The sequence below is a fragment of the Vulpes lagopus genome, chromosome 1, assembly GCF_018345385.1.
Source record: "Vulpes lagopus strain Blue_001 chromosome 1, ASM1834538v1, whole genome shotgun sequence".
In the NCBI taxonomy this organism is placed as follows: domain Eukaryota; kingdom Metazoa; phylum Chordata; class Mammalia; order Carnivora; family Canidae; genus Vulpes; species Vulpes lagopus.
Genome location: NC_054824.1, coordinates 115,740,787 through 115,759,370, shown reverse-complemented (window position 1 = coordinate 115,759,370; position 18,584 = coordinate 115,740,787). Strand labels below are relative to the sequence as shown.

At 38.2% G+C, this 18,584-nt stretch overlaps 1 protein-coding gene across 7 annotated transcripts in view; it reads right to left on the bottom strand.

The window, feature by feature from the left end:
- The window catches only part of DLGAP1 (DLG associated protein 1), a 332,437-nt gene that overhangs the window by 165,447 nt on the left and 148,406 nt on the right, over positions 1-18,584 (bottom strand). For all 7 annotated transcript variants that reach the window (XM_041770565.1, XM_041770573.1, XM_041770580.1 and 4 more), the window contains exon 4: positions 14,617-14,857. In XM_041770565.1, the coding sequence (XP_041626499.1) occupies positions 14,617-14,857 (241 nt within the window). The remainder of the gene's footprint in view (positions 1-14,616; positions 14,858-18,584) is intronic.

Genomic DNA, 18,584 nt, shown 5'->3' with positions numbered 1-18,584 from the left:
CATCTATGTTGTTACAAATGGCAAACTTTAATTCATTTTTTTTTTTTATAGCTGAGTAGTGTTTCATTTTGTGTGTGTGTATGGTTCATTGTTAATGCAATGAACAGAGGGGTGCATGTATCTTTTCAAATTACTACTTTTGTTTTCTTCAGATAAATGCTTAGAAGTGGAATTGCTAGATCATAGAATAGTTCGATTTTTATTTTGGGGGGGGAACCTCTGCTATTTTCCAAGGTATTTACATCAATTTACTTTCTCACCAACAGTGCATGAGGGTTCCTTTCTTCCACATCTTTGGCAATGCTTGTTTTGTTTTGTTTTGTTTTTGTCTTATTAATCATAGCCATTCTGACAGGTGTGAGGTGATAGCTAATTGTGGTTTTGATTTGCATTTCCCTGATGATCAGTGATGGTGAACATTTTTTCATATATCTGTTGGCCATCTGCATAGTCTTCTTTCGGATAAGGTCTATTCAGATCCTTTGTTCATTTTTAAACTTGATTTTTTCCTTTTTTTTTGTTATTGAGTTATATGAGTTTTTAAAATATATTTTGGAAATTAACCCCTTATTAGATATGTGATTGTCTATTTCTTCTTCCATTTGGAAGGTTGCCTTTTTGTTGATGATTTCATTAGCTGTGCAGAAACTTGTTAGTTTGATAGTCCCATTTGTTTATTTTTGCTTTTGTTGTTACTGCTTCTGGAGTCAGATCCCAAAAGATAGAAGACAAAGGTCAGGGAGCTTACCTTCTATGAGTTTAATTGTTTTTCATCTTGCATTCAAGTCTTTATCCATTTTGAGTTGATATTTGCATATGGTATAAGATAGTGGTACAGTTTCATTTTTTTTTTTACCTGTGGCTGTCCAGTTTTCCCAGCACCATTTATTGGAGTCTATCCTTTCCCCACTGTATATTCTTGCTTCCTTTGTTGAATTATATAAATATAATAAATTAATTGACTGTATATGCGTGGACTTATTTCTGTGCTTTTTATTCCAGTGATCTTTGCGTGTGTTTTTATGCTGATACTGTCCTGTTTGGTTACTATAGCTTTGTAGTACAGTTTGAAATTAGGCAGCATGATGCCTTCAGTTTTATTCTCTCTCAAGATTATTTTGGCTCTTTGGGATCTCTTGTGGTCCCATACAAATTTTAGGATTGTTTCTGTGAAAAATGCCTTTGGAATTTCCATAGGGATAGCATTAAATTTATAGATTGCTTTGGGTAATATGGAATCTTTAGCAATATTAATTCTAATCCATGAGCATGGAATATCTTCTCATTTATTTGTATCTTCTTCAATTGCTTTTATCAGTGTCTTACAGTTTTCAGAGTCCAGGTCTTTCACCTCCTTGGTTAACTTTATTCCTAGATATTTTATTTACTTATTTTGGTGTAATTATGAAGGGGATTGTTAATTTCTCTTTGATACTTTATTAGTGTATACAAATGCAACCTATTATTCATATTGATTTCTGTAAAAAATACTGGATTCATTTTTTGGTGGAGTTTTTAGGACTTCTTTTCTTTTTTTCTTTCTTTTCTTTTCTTTCTTTTAAGATTTTATTTATTTATTCATATAGACACAGAGAGAGAGAGAGAGAGAGGCAGAGAGGCAGAGGGAGAAGCAGGCTCAATGCAGAGAGTCCAACATGGGACTCAATCCAGGGTCTCCAGGATCACGCTCTGGGCTGCAGGTGGCGCTAAACTGCTGCGCCACCGGGGCTGCCCTTTAGGACTACTTTTCTATATGTAAAATCATGTTATCTGCAAATAGTGACAATTTTACTTCTTTCTTTCCAGTATAGATGCCTTTTTCTCCCCCTGCTTAATTGCTTGGGCTAGGACTTCTAATGTTGAATAAAAGTGGCATGAGTTCCTGATCTTAAGGGAAAAGTTTCAGCTTTTCCCCGCTGAGTATGATGTTAGCTATAGGCTTGTCATATATGGCTTTTATTTTTTATTTTTATTTTTAAGAAGATCTTATTTGTTTTATTCATGAGACACAGAGAGAGGCAGAGACATAGGCAGAGGGAGAAGCAGGCTCCTCGTGGGGAACCTGATGTGGGACTTGATTCCGGGACTCCTGGATCATGCCCTGAACCAAGAGGAGATGCTCAATCACTGAGCCACCCAGGCGTCCCATATATATATATATATATATACATATATATATGCCCTTTATTATGTTTAGGTATGTTCATTCTATATCCCCTTTGTTGAAAGTTTTTTCTTTTAATCATAAATGAATGTTGAAGTTTGTCAAAAGCTTTTTTCCGCGTTTTTTGAGATACGATTTTTTGTCCTTCATTTTGTTAATGTACCGTGATGATTGCCTTGCAGATGCTGAACCATTTTTGCATCCCTGGAATAAATCCCATTTGATCATACTGTTGAATTTGGTTTGCCAATATTTTGTTGAGGATTTTTGCTTTATGTTTATCAGGGGTATTGGCCTATAGTGTTCTTTTTTTTGTGGTGTCCTTACCTGGTTTTGATATCAAGGTGATACTGGCCTCCTAGAATGAATTTGGAAGGCGTGCTTTCTCTTCAGTTTTTTAGAGGAGTTTGAGAAGGATAGGTATTAAATTTTATTTGAATATTTAGTAGAATTCACCAGTGAAACTGTTGGTCCTGGACTTTCATTTGTTGAGAGTTTTTTTTTTTTGATTATGGATTTAATATCCTTATTAGTAATTGCTCTATTAGCAATTAGTAATTGCTCAGATTTTCTATTTTCTCATGATTCAGTCTGGAAGACTAAATTTCTAGGAATTTATCTGCTTCTTTTAGATCATTAAGTTTGGTGTATCATTTAGTTTACAGTCTCTTATGATCGTTAGTATTTCTTTGGTATTAGTTGTAATTTTTCTTTCTGATTTTATTTAATTGAGCCTTCTTGCTTCTGTTTTTAATCTAGCTAAAGACTTCTCGATTTAAAAAAAATATTTTCAAAGGACCAGCTCTTAGTTTCATTGATTTTCTTTTTTCCTACTGTTTTTTGAGAAAAGACTCTGATTATTATTATTCCCTTCCTTCTAATTTTAGGCTTTGCTTTTCTAGTTCTGTTTAGGTGTAAAATGAAATTATTTGAGATTTTTCTTGTTTCTTGAGGTAGGCCTAGATCACTATGAACTTGCCTCTTAAAACTGCTTTTGCTATACCCCATAGATTTTGGAATGTTGTATTTCTATTTTCATTTGTTACAAGGTATTTTTAAATGTCTTATTTGATTACTTTGACCCATTTCTTGTTCAGTAATATGTTTAATCTCCACATATTTTTTATTTTTTTATTTTTATTTTAAAATTTTTTAAATCTCCACATCTTTTTGAAAAAAACCTTCATATTTTTTATTTTTCTATTTTTTTCTTGTAATTGATTTTTAGTTTCATACTGTTGTAGTTGAAAAAGATGCTTGATAGGATTTTAATCTTCCTGCATTTCTTGAGACTTGTTTTATGGCCTAACATTTAATCTATCCTGGAAAATATTCCATGGGTTTTTGTGAAGAATATGTATTCTGCTTTTGGATGTAATGTTCTGCATGTATCTATTTTTTTGAATGTTTTATTTATTTGAGACAGAAAGCTACAGAGAGAGAAAGTGCACACGCGTACACATGAGCCGGAGGAATGGGAGAGGGAGAAGCAGATTCCCTGCTGAGCAGAGATCATGATGTGGGGGCTTGATCCCAAAACCCAGAGATCATGACCTGGGCCAAAGGCAGATGCTTAACTATCTGAGCCACCAGGCAACCCTGCATGTATCTATGAAGTCCCTTTGGTCTAATGTGGTTTTTTTGGTGTTTCCTTATTAATTTTCTATCTGGATGATCTATCCATTGATGTAAGTGGGGTATTAAAGTCCCCTACTATCATTGTATTGTTGTCTATTTCTCCAATATGGTCTGTTAGTATTTCTTTATGTATTTAAGTGATCCTGTAATGGGTTCTTAAATATTTACAAGAATTCTTTTTGTTGGATTGACCCCTTTATCATTATGTAATACCCATTTTTGTCTTTGTTACAGTCTTTGTTTTAAAGTCCATTTTCTTCTGATATCAGTATAGTTACTTCTGTTTTCTTTACAATTCGCTTGAGATATCTTTTTCTATCCCTTCAGTTTCAGTCTGTGTGTCTCCTCTGTCTGAATTGAATCACTTATAGGCAGCACATAGATGGGTCTCATGTTTTTAATCCATTCAGTCACTCTGTTTTTTAACAGGAGAATTTAGTCAATTTACATTTATTTTTTTTTTCAATTTACATTTAAAGTAATAATTGATAAGTATGTACTTGTTGCTATTTTAATTGTGTGTGTGTGTGTGTTTTTTTTTTTTAAATCTGTTTTGTAGTTCTCTGTTCCTTTCTTCCCTTGGTTTATTCTCTTGTGGTTTGATGACTTTCTATAGTATTATGCTTAGATTCTTTTCTCATTATCTTCTATTTGCTATCTATTTTTGCTTGTGGTTACCATGAGGCTCATATCCAACAACCTATATAAAAAAACAATTTATTCTAAGTTGACAGCAGATTTACCTCTCACATTTTGTTTTTGCTGTCACATTTTACATCTTTTTATTTTGTGTACACCTTGATAATTATTGTAGTTTCAGTTACCTTTACTATTTGTCGTATAACCTTCACACTAGCTCATAAGTGATTAACTCACTGCCTTTACTATATATTTACTTTTACAAGTGAGATTTTTACTTTCATATTTTTTTCTTGTAACTAATTAGTGCCTCCTTTTCAGCTTAAAGAGCTCCTTTTAAAGTTTATCATTAACTGCTTTGGTTTGTTTTTGTCTGGAAAGCTTGTTCCCTTTCCTTTACTTCTGAATGATAACCTTGCTTGGTTGAGTATTTTTGGTTGAAAGTATTTTTCCTTTCAGTACTTTAAATATATTATGTCACTTTCTTCTGGCCTGCAAAGTTTCTCTTGAGAAATCTGATAGTTTAATGGGGGTTTCCTTGTATATAACAAGTTGTTTTCCCCTTGCTGATTTTAAGATCATCTTATTATCCTTAGCTCTTGACAATTATAATGTGTCTTGGTGTAAGTCTCTTTGGGTTCATCTTGTTAGAACTTTTTAGGCTTCCTAAATCTAGATGTCTGCTTCCTTCTCTAGGTTAAGGAAATTTTCAACCATTATTTCTTCAAATAAGTTTTCTGCCCCCTTTTCTCTTCTCCTGAAAACTCTATAATGCAAATATTCCACTTGATCTTGACCTATAGATCTTAAGCTGTCTTGACCTTTTGGTATGTTTCTTTTTACTATTCTGTTTGGATGAGTTCTACTGCCTTGTCTTTTATTTTTAAAATTTTTAAAAAAGATTTTATTTATTTATTCATGAGACGCACACAGAGAGAGAGGGGCAGAGACACAGGCAGAGGGAGAAGCAGGCTCCATGCAGGGAGCCAAACGTGCGGCTTGATCCTGGGTCTCCAGGATCACACCCTGGGCTGAAGGCAGCACTAAACCACTGAGCCACTGGGGCTGCCCCCACTGCCTTGTCTTTTAGCTCGCAGATTCTGTCTCCTGCTTATTCTAGTCTGCTGTTGAAACTCTCTAGCATGTTTTTCAATTTGGTTATTGTGTTCTTTAGTTCTCTAACTTGTTTAGTACTTTCTTATATTTTCTCTTTGTTGTGTTCACCCATTCTTGAGTTTGGTGAGCATCTTTATGAACATTATTCTGAACTCTTTATTAGATAATATTTATTACTTCCATTTCATTAATATTTTTCTCAGATTTTATCTTGTTCTTTCATTTGGAACATATTCCTCTGTCTCCTCATTTTGCTTGAATCTCTGTTTGCTACTGTGTATTAGGTGAAATAGCGCTCTCTCTCTCTCTCTCTCTCTCTCTGTCTTACAGGAGTGGCCTTGTGTAGGAGATAAACCTTATCCCATAACCTTGTCCTAGCTCTTGGCTGTCTCTAGAACCTTTGTGATTGTCTAAGCAGCCTTTTTTCTTGATAGATCCCAGTTGTGGAGGGTGTGCCAAGATGTATGAATGTTCCAGAGGGAGGGAATCTCAGTCAGCACATGGTTTCAGGCTAATTGGAGGTAGACCGTCAGACATCAGATTTTTAAGGTAGGCAAATATACAGACTCCTGCAGGACAGTAGTCATACACCCTGCTGGCCTCTAGACCCAGGGATCTGGAGGTATCCCCTTAGTGGAAATTCTGGACTCTAAGTAAGTGTATGTGCTCTTTTTAGGAGGTACTAGCAAGCAAGGCCAAGTGAGAGCTCGAAGATGGTATTTCTCAGTTGGCATTCTCTGAGAGCACTTCATAGTTTCTAGAAGTGTGGTAAACTAGAATCCTGTCTGTCAGGCTGAAGCTTCAAGTCAAGTAACTAGGCCTTTTTCACTGGAGGACTGGGGTATGTTTCAGTATACTGTTGGTGTAGTGCCCTGGAGGTAGTAGCATGTGTAGAACTGTCTCTTCATTTATTTCAGACCCATGGGGCCCCAAAATGCCATCTCCCTTGACCACTGGAGCCAGGTGCTGAAGGAGTGTCCCCTGTGTGGAGCGCATGCACTGACCAACTATGGTGGGGCTATGATGGAGTAGTGTACAGGGGCAGGGCTCCCACCTGTAGTCATGATGGAGTGGCATCCAAGGATAGAACACATCTGTCAGGGCTAGCAGGATAGAGGAGAGTCAAAAATGGCCTCTGCCAGTGCTCATGTTGCAGGGTAGAGGGAGAATACCAAAAACAGTGCCTGCCAGCATCTCTGTCCCTGGAGAGAGTCCCAACAGGCTCTTGTTTTTTCTAGCAAGTGCTTAAAGAGTAGCAAATACATTGCCTTTATTAATTGTGTAGGTGCTTTATGAACTGCTGCTTCTTTGCTGGATCCTGGGATGAAGGAGTCTGCATGTGAACCCTTTAAGAGTGGAGTTTCCATTCCCTACAGACTAAGGATTTCCTGGACATGCACCCCATTGGTATTCAAAATGAGACTTTTGGGGGAATCATCTCTCCAGTGCAGGTCCCAAGGATTGGGATGCTTGATGTGGGGCACAAAACCCTTGCTCCTCAGGAAGAAGTTCGATGTTTGTGAGACCCTTTCCAACTAAACTGCTGTACCAGGGGTGGGATTTTTGGCAGGACTGCATCTCTATCTCTCCTATTGGTCTTGACATAGCCCTTTTATCCTTTGTGGAGGAACTTGTTCAGGTAGTTCTCAGGGCTTTTCCAGAGGGTATTTCTCCATGTATACTGGTACATGTGTTGTGTCCATGGGAGGAGATGAAATCAGGATCTTCCTCTCCTGTCATCTTGAACCAACTCTCCTTTTTTTTTTTTTTTTTTTACATATTTAAGTTTAAACCAATGTTTCACATTTAGACAAACCAACATGAAAATCATGTCAATAATATGTGAATAAAAGATTTTTTTTTTTAAAAAAGGAAAACACAGGTTTCAAACATGGCAGCAGCTAAGTGAAAATTTGTGGGAAGAAAGCATGAAAGAAAAGAGCTTCTATATTACAGACAGATTTGTATTAAACTATTTCAAGGTATACTATACTAAGCATTCAATGATGAGTAAAGAGAAGTTAAGAATCTGCTCTGTAATTTACTAGCAGTAGGGCCTTGCATAAGTTGTATAAACTCCATAGGCCTTAATTTTTTTTTGTATGTTGAGAATGATATATTACATACATGTCCTATAATATTCATTAGGATTACACAAGACTGTCTATGCAGCTGGTTCAAAATGCTTGTCAAATAGTAAATGCTAAAAGGTTAGCCGTTTTCATTGTTAATAAAGTAAGCCAGATTGAGAGCTCTAAAATCAAAGCCAGGATAGAGACATTTTAATGTGTAATTTACATAATACTTCCTTATTGATGATTTCATAATCATCCTTATTGATTTATTACTTCCTTATTGATTTGAACCTATGGATGACATTAACCATAAAGGCCAGAAGATCTTGGAGCCCCTTCACTATTGGCCATGTGACAACCCTTTATACGAGCAAAGGTGGACTTTAGAACTATCTATGGAGCATGGCACCTTGAAGCTTGGCACTCTATTCCTGAGAGGTGATTTACACACAGCAAAACAGCTGGAGGAGATGAAAGTATAAGAAGTTTTTCAGACTTCTTTCTCTATCTAATAAGACTTTTGCATCTTATGACTTCATAATGTTTCTACGGGAATACAGAGGAATTCCAATTCAAGTGTCCCATAGAAGAAAAGTTATAGTCAAAATTCTTCCAAAGGTTACCACTCTCAGTTTTCTCAAATATAAAAACCAGACAAGTTACCTCATAAGAGGTATAAGGTGGTGCCATAATAAATCTTATTTATTTATTTACTGCCTCCTCAGATGGAGGAAGTGGATAGTCTCCATTTTTACTTGGATGGTTGGAGAAATTCAAGAAAGGGAACCTCATTAGCAGAGGAACAAGAAACCAGTCCAGACTATGTTTGAATATTTATTACTTGATCTTATCTTGAATAGAAAAGAAGGGCTCTTTGTTTAAAACACTTCTGGCTGCTGTCTGCCCCCTTGGATTTCTGAATCTTCCCTTCATTGCTTTATAAATACAACCTATTAATTGAATTAGTGCCTTGTAGAAAGAAGTATGCTTTCTCTGAACCCTAAGGATGCTCCAAAAGTGGTCATTAAAACTGGCAAGAGAAACAGCACTATAATTTCATTTTACACATAAAGAAAATGAGTTCCGATTAACTGTATAATCAAGCAATGAATAACTTAAAGAAGGGCTATGGCTGGGAGACCAGGGGGTTTTATTCTGACTTTGCCTCTAGTCAGAAGCCCACCTTAGTTTTCTTATGTTAAAAAGGGGTCAATGGATTAGATCAAGGGTGGTACCCTTTTCTAGTAAAGACTCAGATAGTAAATATTTTTGGCTTTCTGGGCCTTACAGTCTCTCTGCAACAATTACTTAACTTTACTGTTAATGAGTGAAAGCAGCAACAGAAAATAAGTAAACAAATAAGTGTGGCTTTGTGCCAATAAAATTTTATAAAACTAGGCAGAGGGGTTGGATTTGGCTCGTAGATTGTAGTTTGCAGATCCCTAGACTAGATGATGTAGAAGTTTCTTCTGTTAATATTTTATGATTCAATTTGTCTTAATAGCAATGCTATTTCCCAAGGAAAGTTACCTTGATTATCCAATCACCAAACATGCAGTTTGTGAGGTCTGTAAGTATTTTTCTGCTATTTGTTATTAACAATAGCCAAGATATGGAAACAACCTAAGTCCATCAATGGATGAATGAGGATGTGGTTTATATATATAGTAAAATATTATTCAGCTACAAGAAAGAAGGAAATCCTGCCATTTGTGACAACATGGATGGGACCCTGAGGGCATTATGCTGAGGGAAATACATCACATAAGGACAAATACTGCATGATGTCATTTATACGTGGAATCAGAAAAAAAAAAAAACTGAACTAGTAGAAACTGCAGAATAGTGACTATGGGGCTAGGGGGTGGGGGAATTGAGATGTTGGTCAAAAGCACAAATTTGCAGTTAGAAGATAAGTTGTAGAGATCTGATGCACAGTGATTATAGTCAACAATGCTGTATTATATACTTCGAAGTTGTTGAAGGACTAGATCTCAAATGTTCTTGCCACAAAAGATAAATGATAATGATGTGATTTGATGGAGATGTTAGCTAATGCTGTGGTAATCATATTGCAGTAAATATAAATGTATCAAATCAACAGGTAGCTCATCTTAAACTTACACAATGTAATATGTCAATTATACTGCGATAAAAACAAGTATTTTTTTTTTTTGCACCTTCTCTACCCCTTCTTCCTCCATTATTGAATGCCTACTATGTGTGTTGCAAATACAAATTATTGCCTTAATGTCATTCTGTTCAAGATCTTGCGCATTAAGGATTTTTGTTGTTGGGGGTGGATGGGGAGCAGAATGTATGGGAACGAAGGTGTACAAAGGTAGGGCGCATGAAAGTAGCTTTGGTATCCTGGGTGGGATGGCTGTTTGGGGGTGAAGACTCAAGCAAGTGGGAAAACTCTTGGAAGGTGATCTTGGACCTCAGCTGATCAAAGGGTCAGCTTTTGCTGAACTGAGCAAGAACTTGAGTAGGTGGGTCAGAACTGGCAGCAATGATAGACTGTGAAGTAGGATTATGGAAGGGAATGTGTCAATTTAAGGTAAAATATCTCATTAAAAAAAGTGTAAATATTGGTGTTACTGTGGCCTCAAGCCACACCCAGGAGGGCACACTGCACTGACTCCCTGGCTGGAGGACACTGGCTGCTGGCCCGGGAAGATGCTTTATCCTAACTTCCGGGAAGTTTAGGAAAAATAGAATCTGTTGTGAGTATCCAAGAATAATGAGCAAAGGAAGGTCTTGCTGACCTTTCTGGGAGCTTCTTGCAGGAAAGGAAATCACTTCAACTCCACTAACTTTTAAGGCTTTCCCTAATAAAAAAAGAGTAGAGCAAATAACGCCAAACGTTAAGAGGCACTGGGTGGCAAATCAACCTCTTTATAAAAATTGTGCTATTGCTACCTAAAGCTTCTTTGAAAAGCTTCTAATTTAAAAAAAATGCTTTTCTGGAAAAACCCCCCAGAATTCCATATCATGATAGTTTGCTGATTTATATCACAGTATAATTTTTTTTTATATCACAGTATAATTTTTAATCAAATATTATATTGGCTTTTAAAATCACAAAAAGTAATGCCTATTTAAAAATTTCCCTCTGTCCCTTCTACCTGATTCTTTCACCTACTACTTGCTGGGTAACCACTACAAACAGCTTATTTTTTTGTCCTTTCTGACTAAGTGTGTGTCTGTATCTACTGATGATTATCATACAATGTTTTTGCTTGTTCACCAGATACAAGTCTGTCTGTCTTTGCTACAATGTCCTAATGCTTTTGATAGATGGTAGAAGCTCAGTGTAGGAAGCAACAAGAAAAATTCTTAACACATACAATTGACTTGGTATATTCCACATGAAGCAAGTTTAATACAATATTCTGAAGTGAATGTTTGACTATATTTCCAGCATCTAGTTCTACCTTTACCTAAAATATTCAGGCAACTGAGGTAAGGTTGCTTGTTTTCCCACAGTCCTGAGGTTAATTGCTCCACCATTAAACTGTACTTCCTTACAGTAGCTCTAATCCTAGTCTAATAGTCCTGGGTACAGCGGTTTATATAAAAGCTTGTTGAATTTATTAGATGGAGAGAGATCTGAGTGCTTGAAGCGGATGACAGGCTGAAAGAATATAAGATTCTATCATAGTTACATAGGCCAAAACGTTAATAAACCAAAAGAACCTAAAAGAAGTGTAGCTATAAGTCACTCTATAACTCTGTTCTTAATTGGCCCTGATCTGCTGGGATGAGTTGCCATTCTTCCTCACATTGTTTAGGGGGGTCCTTGGGGCCACTTTTGGCTGAGCACATCCTCGTGACACTCTCACATGGTGGCAGATACTTTTGTGGATTTTTGTCTATGATTTAATTTTGCTAATATGAAGAATAGACAAGGCTAGAAGAGAAAAGCTAATATATTTTGACAATTTGAACAATTAGAATGGGCCGACACAGAAATCAAAGACTCAGCATGTGCGTTGTTGTGGGGGAAAAGTTACAGCTAATAACTGCAGTTGACAAAACAGAAGAACTTTATTCAAGCAAAGGGAAGTTTAGGAAAAATAGAATCTGTTGTGAGTATCCAAGAATAATGAGCAAAGGAAGAGAAGCAAAAGGAGAAATCTACGTCATGTCCTACTGAACACGGATGTAAATTTAACCTGTGTGCATGGGGGAAATGGTTAAAATTAGAGCAAAGTATTCCTGATTTCCACAAATGAGCACGTTCTTTCAAAAATTAGTAGGTTTTATGAGAAAGTAGATTTTTCCGTGTTTTCTACAGGAAATTATATTTGATTCAGTGTAATAAGGAAAGCAGTAGAAGAAGAAAATTGATATGCTAGTACTGAGATCATGTGAGAGGCAAGGAAAGTGTGGGTGTGAAAGAGAGAAGAGACACAGGAGTAATGAGAGAGGGATAGAATGAATGGCACAGAACCTTATTTACATCCTAAAATAATGATTTTTTTAAAAGAACAAATTTATGGCATAGAAAAAACAAACAGTGACATTAGAATCCTTAAGGCCAGATTCGTAAAATGTCTGATGGGCCTACTTAGAAGCTAGTACAATGTTTTAGTCCTTAACTTGTTAATTTTTCCATGACTGTAAAGATCATCTATCATAATGTTTAGTTTGATGAAGGGTGAAGTCATCAGCTGCCTTGTGCAAAAATCTGGTATTTTATGCTTTACTACTCCCAGGGGCAGGTCATATCTTCCTGCCCCTGCCCCTCTGCAGCTGTGGCCAAGCATGGAGCCTTCTCACCCTCAGAGCTGCAGGCAGCCAGATGTAGCCAGTTCTTAGGATGAGACACAGAGAACCCCAGAAGAAGCGATGCAATCACCTCTGATATTTTCATTTACCCCTCTCTGTTTTGGGGTATTCTCCCTCATAGGGTCCCCAGCTAAAGACCTACCAATCAATTTATATTCTAAAAGGAGCAACACCCTCCCAGATTCTACTCATCTTCTCTGATAGGCTTGTCAGATTCAGCAAATCACAAATAATTTTATAGTATAAGTATGCCACGTGCAACTTTGAGATATACACTACACAATTATTCACTATCTGAAATTCAAATGCAACCCTAGCAACCCTATTGTTGGAACTCCAGGAATCTCCCAAGTATCTGGGAAAGGTCTCGGAAAAGCCAGATGTCCTGGCATGTGGGGTGAAGAGCACAGCACAAGAACTGACAGTAGGAGGTGTAAGCAAATTGTCTCTCAAAGGACAAAGGCACAAATCCTCTGAGAGGGAAGCAGAAAAAAAGCTGTCCTGGAGTTTCTTGCCGCTTTATCCACGGCACTGCTCCTCCAGGGGGAAGGAGACAGCCGGTGGCTCTTTTCCTTCCCCTGGCACTTCTGGGCAAGGAGGTGCATACTGTGTATTTAACGAGCGATTTCAGCACAGGAGAACAGCTGGCAGGCGGCGAGACTGTTAGAGCGAGCAGTAGACTAGATGGTGGGAAAGCGTGGGGTGGGGGTGAAAATGGGACAAGAAGAGACAGTGATACGCTATAGGCACAGGGCAGATCTTCAAATTACAGTTACTGCATGAACATAAACACAACACAGAAATATGCCCATGGATGATTGAAAATTTTTTTTTCCATTTTATAAGTCAACCTTATTTGTTAACCTCATCTGTGGCTGTTCTTGTAGAATTTCCTGATGAGCAAGAATGCACATCCACCATTTGGCTGGAGCCAGCCAGCTGAGGACAGAGTTGCTGGCTCCCTGTAGAGCCTTGGAGTCTGTGAACTCTCTGGAAGCATCCCTTTCTTTGATCCTGATATCTTAGCTTGCGTTGGTCAAGAATGAACTCTCCGTGTTTAACCTCTAATGGTTTCTTACACATTGCTACCTCAACTCTGCATCTCTAGTTAGTAGGGTTTTAACTCAGGTTTGAGGACCTATTACTCCCCAAGCCTGCAAAAGTTCTAGGCTGAATGATAATTACTGGCATTTGATGCACTTAGAATTAAAATTAAATGCTGCAATAGTCTGGCACAAGCTTTTCCTTGTAATTTATTCATTATTATTTACCATGACTCTAGGTTTGATATCTTCCTGTAGAACTACTCTGTATTGGAGTTACATTGAATTCAATCATATAGTTAAGCCTAGTTAAGATGGAGGGGAGTCTCTTCTTGGACCCAAATATTATAAAAAACCTCCAACACACACACAGGTTGGCATATATAACCCATAGCTATATTTCTATGCAGGTTTCGGTGTCATGGAAACCAGTAAAACTCTTCTGTGCCTCTCTGCTTAAAATCTGATAAAAATACAGTTCAACTGCATCAACTGAACTGTACGTTAGAAGGAAAAGGAAGTGATGTATACACAAGACAAAAGGTTTTAAAATAATCTGTCTTCATTATAATGAAAGAAAACTCATTAGATGTTCAACTAATATGTCTGGATCATCTGTTTCTTCCTTATTTTCTTAGTGATATTTCAGGTGTTTGGGGGGGGGGTAGTCATTTTGTGGATATCTTGCAATAAAAAAAAAAAGGCATTCTAACTGTGGGATGCTCAGCAATGGGGGGAACCGATTTGCTTAAGGGTCACCCCTAAAGGTCAGAGCCTGACTGTGGCCAGCAGGAGTTGGTGGGATGTGTTTGCTGGCTGCTGGGACAGCTGTGTGGGGATCTTGGGGAGACCCCACCTGCCCCCTTGGCGCTGTCCCTTCTGGATCTGCAGTTGAAGTTTCTCTGTTGATGCCAGAGGTGGAGGCAGAGAGGACTGTGAAGGCGGCCCAAGCCTGGGGACGGAGGCAAAACCGTTCTCTGTAGGGCACAGGGGGGATTTCGTTACTGGCGACTGCCCGGCGACTGCGAGGACACCGTGTGCCGCAGCGGGGCTCAGAGCGGGGCCTGCGGTGGCCCCGGGTCGGGTGGGGTCGGGTCGGGTCACGGTCGCCCGTGGGGGGGCGGGGACAGCCGCCGCGCTCACTCACCGGTGCTGCTCTGAATGGTCCTCACGGTGGTGGTGGTGCGCGGCGGGGAGGAGGACCTCAGGGACACGCACTCGTCGTCCTGCGAGCAGCCCTTCTCGATGGCCCGCACGTAGCTGTGGCTCCGCATGCGGAAGCAGCCGGGCATGGGCAGGTCCAGCGCTTCCACCGCCTGCGACTCCAGCTCGCTGAACACCGACTCGCACACCGACTCGAACTGCCCGTTCACCTCCATCTCGCTCACCTGTGGGCAGACCCCGGTCCGTGACTCCTTCTCCCCCAGGAGCAGCCCGTCCCCCGCAGCTCCCAGCCGCACCCTCCAGCCCTTGCGCCCCGAGAGACGCGTTGAACCCCAAAGCATCCTCTCCCCTCTGTGCTACCATCCACAGTGGAACTGCATCTCGCTTGTGACCTCACACCGTCGATTCCATTTTAAAGAAAAAAGAGCGTTATTTCCCCAGGGGAGGAAGCGTGGGGCTCGGAAGTCCCCGCCAGGGCCTGCCCAGGCGCTCCTTCCCTGTCCTGACCCACGCACACCCGGGAACAAGTTCAGTCCACCGCCAGTTTGGGTATTTCAGCGCAACGCTTCTAAGCAGAAGCATTTGAGACACTAGTATTTTTATTCTCGTGCTGTGGAGGTGACTGGCTTGTCAAATATTTCCAGCGTCGAAGGCAGCTTCGTTTAGTGCAAAGTATGGAAACAGGCCCTATATTTTCTGGCAAGAGACTCTCCTTCTGCACAAAAATAGACCAAACCCAGATATGTCAGAATCTTGAAAAGCACAATGGGGATTTTCAATCTACACACTACCTAAAGAAGTTTCACTCTTTATACAAAGCTGATAGGGTTCACAAATTATGTGTCTTAAAATCTGCCAAACGAAGTCTTTGCTGTTTTGAGGAAATTAGTTTTTATTTGCTTATATTCCTCGGTACATAACTTTCATTGGGTTTGAGCACCACCTAAAAAAGAAAACAAATAAGCCAGACCAGGTGCTCCCGTTAATTTCTCGCAATTTTTCTCATACCTATCTGGTTTGATAGGTAGGGGAGCATTCGTCATATTTCTGCCACCCTCTAGACTTTTATGTTTAGTTTCCCTAATATTAATGAGTAATTAAGAATTTAGCAGATTAAAAAAGAATTTAGCAGATTAGACCATAAGCAAGCTTAGAGCAAATACTGAAAATGATTGCAATTACTGACTGTTTCTTCATTTTGTGTTATCTGAGGATATACTTTGATAATGGCAAATTTCTTTAAACTTAAGATAGAGGTGACCAATTAATTACCTTTAGGCATATCAAGTAGACAAAGATATATTTTTTAATGATTCTTTGAAGCATAACATAGCATTTTCACATACTTTATCTAATTTGACATAAAATCCCTCTGTTTTCAAGGATAATAATTGTATGTGTCCATATTAAAAAATACACATATATCTCCTTGTTTTTAGGAAATACTTGGAAATGCTTTCACAGGTAAAGGGACATGCTATTTGCAACAAACTACAAGATCGAGAAAGTGAGCAAATGAGCCCAAAGGAATTTGAATATGAATCTGGGACAAGGATGTACAAGAGTTCTTTGTATTTTACAAGGAATTCTTCTGTGAACTTGAAATAATTTCAAAGTAAAACCGTATTTACGTGTGTGTATACATATATACATACATATATACTTTATTAGATTTTCCCCTAGCAAGCAATTTTCCCCTGTCTGCTCAGAGGATATATATGCCCCCTCCCCTGTTGTTTATAAAAATTGGACCATAAAGTAAATATAATTCTTCATTCTGTTTTCTTGCCACTTAACCTTCTATATTAAACTTATATCTTAATAGGATTCTCCTTCATTCTCTTCTAATCTTTTGTTTCTACCATATACAAATACAGAAAACCACACAAAATAAATTATAACTTCATTAATTATAATAAGGTAAACACCCTTGTAACCACTACCCAGATCAAGAAAGAGCTTTTCCTGGCACTCCAGAAACTCTATATGCTCTACCCTAACGATAATCCCCATCTTTCCTCCAAAAGTAACACTACATTGAGTTTTATCTTTATAAAGAATAATTTTGTATAAGAAATATAAATTTTTATAAATTATGTAAATAATGTAAGATTATTATATAAATAATTGTATTATATAAATAATAAATGTATTTATTACAATAAATAATAATGTAAAGAATTATTTTCATAAGGAAATGCTTGAGTTTTTTTTCACTCATGTGTATCCCTGGACCCTATAGTTTAGTTATACCCTTTTAAAAAGTTCTATATATCTTTTAATTCACTTTTAACCTACAGGTCTCCCTTCACCCATTTTTAAAAAAAGATTTTATTTATTCATGAGAGACACACAGAGAGAGGCAGAGACATAGAGGGAGAAGCAGGCTCCCTTTCGGGGAGCCCGATGCGGGACTTGATCCCAGGACCCCAGGATCATGACCTGAGCCAAAGGCAGATAGAAGCTCAACCAATGAGCCACCCAGATGCCCTATCTCCTACCCATTTTTTAAATTACAATTTATTTAGTAAGCATCTGGGTTGTTTGACCTGTAAAGCTTCCTACAGTCTGGATTTGCTGATTTTATACTCATGGTAGGATTTAGCATGTTCGCCTGTCTTTTGTATTTCCTGAAAACTGTAAGCTAGATCCGGGGGCTTTATAAGATTCAGATTCAATCCCTTTGGCAAGACTAGAGGTCATGTGTTCTTTTATCAGGAGACACATTATGTCTGGTTGTCTCTCTTTTTATGTTGTTAGGAGTCAATTGTGCTCCAAGCCTACATCCATCAATTCACTGGGAGTTGTGAAATGGTGATATTCTAATTCCGTCATTACTGTAAAAGTTACTAGATGGAACATTTTTATAAATAAACGCTTCCTCTCACATTATTTGGTTACTCAGTGTTTTAGGTCATATAGAAATAGGAGAATAAATGTTTGTTTTTTTCCCCCTTGTTTATTTTCAAGATAATAAAAATTTTCCCTCTTATCTACCAAAGGTGATCAATTAATTTTTCAAAATATCAAAATGAACTCCTAGATTTAAAAAATATTTCATGGTTTTAAGTTCACTTCAAATTTGAACTCAAATTTGTCTCATTTTTAACTGGTAGGAGCCTCTTACGTTGACTCCTGAATCCTTTTGACAAGAAACTAGTAGTCTTTGATAGCTTGATAGTCCTTGATAGCAGGTATGTCAAGGCATTCTAAACTCATCTTAAATCTTTCCTGTTCAGTCCTGGAATCAGTATTTTTTCAAAAAGCCCTTCTTTCAGTGGGAAGTGTATCACAAGAACACAGTCTGGGCACCAGGAAGCTTCATTGTCATTGCTACTGGGTTGGTCACTGTTCAGTGGGCAAAACTAGGTCTTTCAGTGGGAGTACCTAGTGAATATGTCCAATTAAAACTCAGATTGCAGAGTTTTAATGTAATCTATCTATCTATTTAAATATTTTATTTATTATTTGACAGAAGGAGAGAGAGCACAAGCAGGGGGAGAGGCAGGCAGAGGGAAAGAGAGAAGCAGTTTCCACCCTGAGCAGGGAGCCTGATGTGGGGCTCAATCCCAGGACCCTGAGATCGTGACCTGAGCTGAAGGCAGATGCTTGACACTCAGGTAGTCTTCTAGATTATATTTATCCTTATGCCTCGATCTCATACTAAAATCTCTATTCTCGGGGGGCATAGGGAATGATAGTATTGCGATAGTCTACAATTATTATTCATTTGCTTCTTCCATAACATATACATAACCATCTCCGCACACGAATAATACCGTGCCCATGTCAATATTGGAAACAGTTAACAATTCCTCTGTGGGTACGTATGCACTCTCCATTCTTTGCTCATTTAAAACTGTTGTACTGTATTTACATTGCAGAGCACATAACCTACATGTTCTCTCCTGCTTTAGCCCTCATTTAGTCTCTTATAAACATATATTTAAT